Source organism: Priapulus caudatus, unplaced genomic scaffold (genome assembly GCF_000485595.1).
Source record: "Priapulus caudatus unplaced genomic scaffold, Priapulus_caudatus-5.0.1 Scaffold238, whole genome shotgun sequence".
NCBI classification, from domain to species: domain Eukaryota; kingdom Metazoa; phylum Priapulida; class Priapulimorpha; order Priapulimorphida; family Priapulidae; genus Priapulus; species Priapulus caudatus.
The window spans coordinates 16,044-23,487 of NW_014577299.1; the positions used below are offsets into that span (position 1 = coordinate 16,044).

The 7,444-nt window shown below is 43.3% G+C and overlaps 1 protein-coding gene across 1 annotated transcript in view; it reads left to right on the plus strand.

The window, feature by feature from the left end:
* The window catches only part of LOC106807861 (F-box/WD repeat-containing protein 9-like), a 22,352-nt gene extending 15,383 nt beyond the window's left edge, over positions 1-6,969 (plus strand). Inside the window, exons 9-16 of the mRNA XM_014810348.1 lie at positions 203-339; positions 1,007-1,135; positions 1,570-1,682; positions 2,677-2,771; positions 3,201-3,346; positions 3,549-3,656; positions 5,648-5,809; positions 6,693-6,969. Of these exons, the coding sequence (XP_014665834.1) occupies positions 203-339; positions 1,007-1,135; positions 1,570-1,682; positions 2,677-2,771; positions 3,201-3,346; positions 3,549-3,656; positions 5,648-5,809; positions 6,693-6,767 (965 nt within the window). The 3' untranslated portion in view covers positions 6,768-6,969. The remainder of the gene's footprint in view (positions 1-202; positions 340-1,006; positions 1,136-1,569; positions 1,683-2,676; positions 2,772-3,200; positions 3,347-3,548; positions 3,657-5,647; positions 5,810-6,692) is intronic.
* The last annotated feature ends 475 nt before the right edge of the window (positions 6,970-7,444 follow it).

Sequence of the window (7,444 nt, forward strand, 5' to 3'; positions counted from 1 at the left end):
TCTCTCTCTCTCTCTCTCTCTCTCTCTCTCTCTCTCTCCCTGTCTCTCTCCCTCTCTATCTCCATCCCTTCCTCCCTTCTTCTCTCACGCTCTCTTTCTCTCTCCCTTCTCTGCATCCCCTTCTCTAAAGACTAGACCCTCTATTTAGACTAGCTGTAATCTAAAATCAGTGTTTTCCTCTCTTTCTCTCTCTCACACACAGCTCCTCTGGGTTTCAACTGGAAGCTCGCCTGTGCAAAGAGAGAGTACCAGCACGAGCTGTGGAGCCATGGCGGCATGGAACGCTTCACTCTCACCGAGGGACACTATGCCTCTGTTGACGCGATCCATCTAATGAACGTGCGAACTCCTTACGATAGCTGATGACTCGATTTGCTTCACAACGAGTAGTGTAGTCTTCACAGTATGAGGTTTCCGAGTATTAACAGCATGACCCGAGCCTATTTTCAGCAGTTTTCTTAAAACCTACTGCTTTTTAGTAATAATATGACCTTGATGGTTTGTGTCAGCACTGTTGATCTTATCTTGGGAGATAATGGTTGCCGTGAGTGTTGCTGTCTTCATTCAGCTGTGCAGATCAAGTTAGCCAGCCAACACATTTTCTTATCTAGGTTATCTAACTTTATAGCTCATTATTGAGTTCATCAAAACCAACATGGGATAGTGCTGTGCATCTACATCCTCTATAGATGGTCAGGGGGACTGTTGTCAAAAAGAAAATTAGTCCTAATATTATTTATAACATAAACTGTGTCCTATAGACCGGACCTCTATACACTGCATATAGGAAACTGAGAAACTCGTAACTTTAGCATATTTCTGTCAACTGTCTATGAGAAAAAGTTAATGTCACGACTAATGTTGTGGCCAATTTTGTTTTTGGCAATGGGCCCAGGCCTCCAGTACACACTATAGGCACACACTGTATCACCTGTAGGTTGAATCACTGGTGTCATATATGAGTAGGTGAAGCAGGTGCTGATATGCACGTTCCACCCTGTTGTAGCGTGGCACCATGTGTTTGTCAGGGTCACGGGACAAACAGCTGACCATGTGGAATCTCCAGGGCTTGGACAGCAATAATCCACACTATGCTACTGAAGCCAAGGCAAAAAGTGTCATTGATGCACATAAGGTAAAGCTTAATCGTGTGTAATGTTTACACATAACTTCGAATTATACAAAATTCATTTTTTCGACAGGTCGATCACCTGCGTGATAATAATCACTGTTTCCATGTATCGTTAATTCGAGGAGTTACGGTTGGCGATTATTGTCACCTTTAATTTAGAAGTCAGTAATTGCCTCATTTGTCTGAAGTGAACGATAGGTAGATCTAGCCAATCAGCATTGTGATGAAGGCATTCTATAACGCTGTGTAGTAACGAAGTGATGGGCCGTACAGTCGGAAATTCGGCGGGCACACGCTTAATGCGCATACAAACTGGTCTACCTTGACCGAGCAAGCAGGAATACCCGGAATGAGACATGCCCATCGTATAGATCTAAGGTCAACGGCGGATCACCGAACGGTAATTTTTTAATATGGTCGGTGAATTTACGCGCCAGGGTTGGATCTGGTCGATCACGTCATGTGAGAACGTCGTCTGCACTGGATCGTGGGATAAGGACGTGAAGTTGTGGGATGCTGGAGAAAACCTGCGGGAGACGATGCGCCTTAGGTAACGATGCTCATATCTCCAACGCGCCACTTCTTCCTCTTCTCATGCCCTTCCCTCCTGCGGGTCTAGTGCTGTTGTCATTCACAGAGAAACAGTGAGCGTGTTTCAGGTGTGAGTGTCAGTCCGGTACCCAAGGGGGGTTCCAGGGGTTTCGGAACCCCCCATCCATCAAAAAATAAATATATGGTAAAAATATTAATGAAAATAATTTCAATTTTACATTCATGTATATTTATGTATAATGATAATAAATAATATAATATTAATAATATATTTTATCCAGAAGAAAACTGTTAAAATATGCCATTTCGCCAAAGATTTTATACAATAAACCGATCTATCCATCTTCACAAATCCATGGCAACTCTCAGGCCTATACCCAAGATTGGCCAAAAGGTGGGGTTCCAAATCAGAGGTGTGCAGGTGACTATGAGGGCCAAAGGCGAGAAGCGATGTTAGGCGGGTCCGGGAACATGACCCCAAGGAAAATTTTGAAAAATTGCTTTGAAATGGTGCATTCTGGTGCAGTAATGTAGTTAGACATTGTGAAACTGAAGTTGTTTATATCTACAGGAGAGGTTTTATGGTATACTAAGATTTTCGAAAGAGTTTGTAACAAGATAGTGTATAGTGTATAGGTTTCAAGCGAAGATGTTACATAAAACAGTGTTATGAGAAGGAATGTCTGCAAGAACGCTTTGCGTTGCGTGGGCAAACATGACGCAGGGTTTAGTTTGCAAGGTGTGGCAGCTAATCTTGCTCATTAACCACAGAAGTATTTTATTGTCGGTGGGACGATGTGTTCGGGACGGCTATGCCTTCATCTGTCTCATTCGCTGCCCCCAGCTGTATGTGAGTGTGTGCGTGCGTGCGTGCGTGCGTGCGTGCGTGCGTGCGTGCGTGCGTGCGTGCGTGCGTGTGTGCTACAGCTGAGCCTTCCCTCCTCACGCGCTGACGCTGAGAGTTGTATGTGTTTTTGTGTGTGTGATTTCAGAGGCAAGTCTGCAGTGCTGTGCACGGCGCTGCGTCCTGATATCTTATCCGTCGGCAGCTTCGACAAGCACGTGACCACCTACGACCCGAGAGCAGGTGAGCTATCTCCAACGTTGTCCTACGCAACCATGCATGAATGCCAGCCACACGTGACGGGCACGGTTTATCCGTGACATATACAGCGGTGTTGTTTGTGTGGCTGTTTTGTGCTAGTGCGTTTGTTCGTTGCTGGGTTTAATGCTGACCCACAGGTTTATTTACTCTGGAAACAATGTTGGTCTTTGCGTAGATTGTTCATTGTTTAAGTAGACTCTTGGAAGAATAGTTTTCATCACTCTCCAATAAGGTGGCCCTCTTTTGATGGGCACATCTGATTGGCAATCTTCCAAGATTTTGTGGCCAGCGCTTATCCCACGCAATGCTAACGCCATCTGTAGTTAGAAGACGTTGCTTAGCCATTTTAAGTCGTGTCTCAGGGGTTGTCGTCCATGATATATCCTGCTCTTGTGAATGTTCCTAAATAAGGGTACTCTGCAACCAAACAGCTGGTCTACCACACGAAGCCAGTGCTGTGCATGGCAGTAGATGACCAGTACATCATAAGCGGCAGTGAGGACCGGACGGTGGCCGTGTATGACCGCAGAGCTGACAAACTCCTACGTACTGTCGAGGTACGCAGTCTTGCCACGAGACACACATCCACATGGTTCTCAGCCATGTGTTTCCTGTCAATTCGTCTACACATCTCTACATTGTATTTATAGTGATAGTAATCGTAGTAATAATAATTACTACTACTTCCTAATTATTATAATAGCTAATTATATGTTTTGCTTTGTTGAACTAATGAAGTTCTGCATCATATTCTTTCAGTTGCCTAACTTTGTGATGTCACTGTCATACAAGTGGCACCATCTCTGGGTAGGAGATAGAAGTGGGCAGATTCATCTCATTGACTCAACAGACTTTACATTCGTTGATGTAAGTACTGCTTTGGAATTGGCTTACAGACCATTGCCTTTATAGTCACGGAACTGTTGCCAAAGCTGTTGCTACTGCTGCTTCTGCTTTGCTGCTGTTGTTGTTGTTGTTGTTGTTGTTGTTGTTGGTGCTGCTGCTGATGGTGGTACTACTACTACTGGTGCTCTAGGCTTCTTCTCACTACCATGTATGGCCAGGGGCCCGTTGCCAGAAAAAAATTAGTCTTAACATTAACCTTAACATTAACTTTTTCTCTTAAAGCGTTGCCAGAAACTTCGTAAAGTTAAGAGAATTAAAAATTCTCGTAACTTTTCTCTTAACTTAAGAGATCCTAGACCCTCCCTTAACTATAATATTATGTTGAAAATAACACATTTACACTACGAATTACAATTATAGTGATATTATCTTTTATAATAATGAATAAAATGTGTGTTTTTCTTGAAAAACACGTCAAAATCATTAATTATCTACCGCTAATAAAACAAAACAATACATTTACAAATGACGTATGGCATTTGTTCTCTTGTTTTAAAGGTTTGCAACGCTTGCCACGATTTTCGCGTCTCGCGTTACAGTGTGAGAATTTGTCTTGTTGTGCAGAATAAATTCATGACCACGTAATTTTTCATCAAATATTATTTATATGTGGTTAGCCATCATAATATGCATAAATTACTGTGATGTACAGTAAATGTGTATGAATTTGAATTTTGTGATCGATTCTCATCCAATCAGCAGCCTTGTGACATGAAATTATGAAGTTCCTGTTATCGTGAGTTTTCACTTAAGTAAGTTTAGTTTAAGTTGGTTTCTGGCAACGCTATTAAAATTAACCTTAACATTAACATTAGACTTAAAATTAATCGTAAGTTTACGAAGTTTCTGACAACGGGCCCCAGGTCTTTAAAACTTAAAACATTTCTTTTAGTTCGATTTCACATTTACAAAACCTGGGGGGATATGGCAACCTTTCTATATGGCTTTCTTCATTTTATTCATCCTAATTCAATCTTATTTGGAATGCCTATGTAATGATTTGACATACTAATCATGTGTATAGGGGATACACAGCAACTATCCCTAATATATCTTACACGTATGCATGTTCCTGTACTGGGCTTTTTACGTTTGTTATGCCTTATTCCACATAATATGCAGTACAGCAGCCTACGGGTGGTGTCGTAGTTCATATACGGTCAATAGGTTGCGTGTTGCATAGCAACTTGCGTCAATGCATACTCATGTATTATAAGCTTATGGGTGCTCTCTGGCTACAGACATGTACACACACTGGTACGTAGTGAAGTACTTTACATGTAAGGTGCATGTAAATTACAACAGTACATTGTGTAGACTACGCTACATAATTTCGTTTTGATCAAGATTGTGAAAAAATACTTTATTTCTTCTCTTGTTGTTCTTTTTCTTGTTTTTATTGTTCTTCATCTTCTTCTTCTTCTTTTTCTTTTTTTTCTTCTTCTTCTTCTCTTTTTTCTTTTTCTTTTTCTTCTTCCTCCTCCCACTCTTCTTCTTCTCCTTTTACAAAGTACTGACACCTCTTTCATACAGTATCAACCCATATGGCAGTTTATGCAAAAGAAAGTCAAAGTGGCTAATTAAAGATTTTCTTTGTATTTCATTTGTAAAACTTATGTATAGTGCAGAGTTGAAAAGAAAGCCTGTCCCTGTCATTTTACCGTAAACGCATCTGCTGCACTTTCACACTTCATACTCTTCGTTGATAACTGTGCAATCGTGTAGTCGACAGTGAAATTGCCGAATTCAATTGCATTTATTAAAACTAATCAAAATTTCACATCTCGCTGTCAATTTCATTATCGTTAAACGTTTCGGTTAAAAAAATACCCACAACTTGTTTTTTTCATTGCCACTTGCATGCACCCTGGAACGCGCTGTCGTTTCAGCAAGGGGCTAGATAACAGAACACACAACGAGATGCATAATATTTACCCCTGCCCCGCCCGCAGACGTACGATGTGGGACACACGAACAAGGTCACAGGCATAAAGTTTTCACTGGGCGCCCTCGTCACGTGCTCGACGGATAAGTCCATCCGCGTGCTGACGCCGACTGAGTGTCCGACAGTGATGCACATACTGCATAGCGACCATGACAGTGATATTTCGGCGGTAAGTGTGCGTGCTAGCACCATCTCTCTCCTCTCGGGTGCAGCAGTAACCATAGCTACTCGCTTACCTGGTATGCACAGAGCTGCCCCCTCGTATCCATGGCGATACAACCTCGTATCCATGGCTATGCAGCATCGTATCCGTGGCAACGCCGCTTCGTGTCCGTGGCGACGTCACATCCTACATGTTGATAGTCTCAGGTCTCGTGAGTGACCGGTCGCAATGATGCCTGACTGATGGAAAAATATCGGCCGCAAGCTATCTCGCTTATCTACCGCTCTATTTTTCCTGGGTTCTGCAGCAATCGAAGCTAAACGTGTCATAGTAGCCAGCTGTGGTGACGCGAGATGTCAGGCGTAGGCGTGCTATCTCTCCTAGGTTGATAAAACTGTGACACATTTTGTGATTGTTGTTGCGTCGTGTGTCCTGTTTGTGGGTGACCTCTGATGGATTAGTTATTTGTAACTAGTTTTTTGGCACAGAATTAGCGATGAAACTGTATATAATAGTCACTTGAGAGAAAAGCCAAATGTCCTTTTCATAGAAATACGTCCGTTATATGGGGAGGTCCCTGTATAACTGTCACTCAAGGGAAATGCAAAATGTGTCTTTTATAGACAAATGGCTCTTCTATAGGTGGTATTCGCAGACACAGATTTGACTATCCGTAGATGGACTAATAACTAGATTCTTTTGGCTTGCCAAGTGTGTTGTGGTTTTGCGTGTGAATTCCACTTTATTGCTCGTCAACTTGTCATGGTTGTCTAGGTTAATACAGCTTTATTTCTGGTTTACGCGTAGTGACCATGAATTCTGATTTATGTGTCACAGTTATGCATGTGAATTCGGCTCCAGTCGAACTTCCGTTCTGATTTCATTTCAGATTGACTTGCAGAATGACGTGTTGGTGAGCGCGTCAGGAGAGACGACTGTCACCGTGTGGAAACCACGCCCCTAAACTTAGCCTCCCCGTCTGGGACGGCAACCAAGCTCCTAAACATAGGCTCAATACGTGGAAACCACACCCCTAAGATAGCCACACCCATGAGTGAACCATGCCTCTAAGATGGCTTTACTTGTCAGCAAGCCACACGTGGGTATTTTTTTTACCTGTGTGGAACCCTTACCTGAGTGGAAACGTCACCTGTGTAGGAACCTCGCCTGTGGTACAGCCTCATCTGTGTGACAGCCTCAGCCTGTGTGACAGCCTACCTGTGTGACAGCCTCAACCTGTGTGACAATCTCACCTGTGTGGACAGCGCTCAACCTGTGGTAGAGCCTCACCCTGTGTGAAATCTCACTGTTGTGACAGCTCACCTGTGTGACAGCCTCACCTGTGTGACAATCTGCAGCGCTGGTGAAGCCTCACCTGTGTTGACAGCCCTCACCTGTGTGAGCGCCTCACTGTGGTTACAGGCTTCCCTGGGTGACCAGCCTCACGTCTGTGTGAGCAGCCTCACCTGTGTAGAACCATCGGCCTGTTGTGACAATCTTTGTGTGTGACAATCTCACCTGTGTGACAGCTCACCTGTTAGAACCATGCGCTGTGTGACAAGCTATCTGTGTGACAATCTGACTGTGTGAGCACTTCACCTGTGTAGAACATCACCTGTGGTACAGTCCTCACCTGTGTGA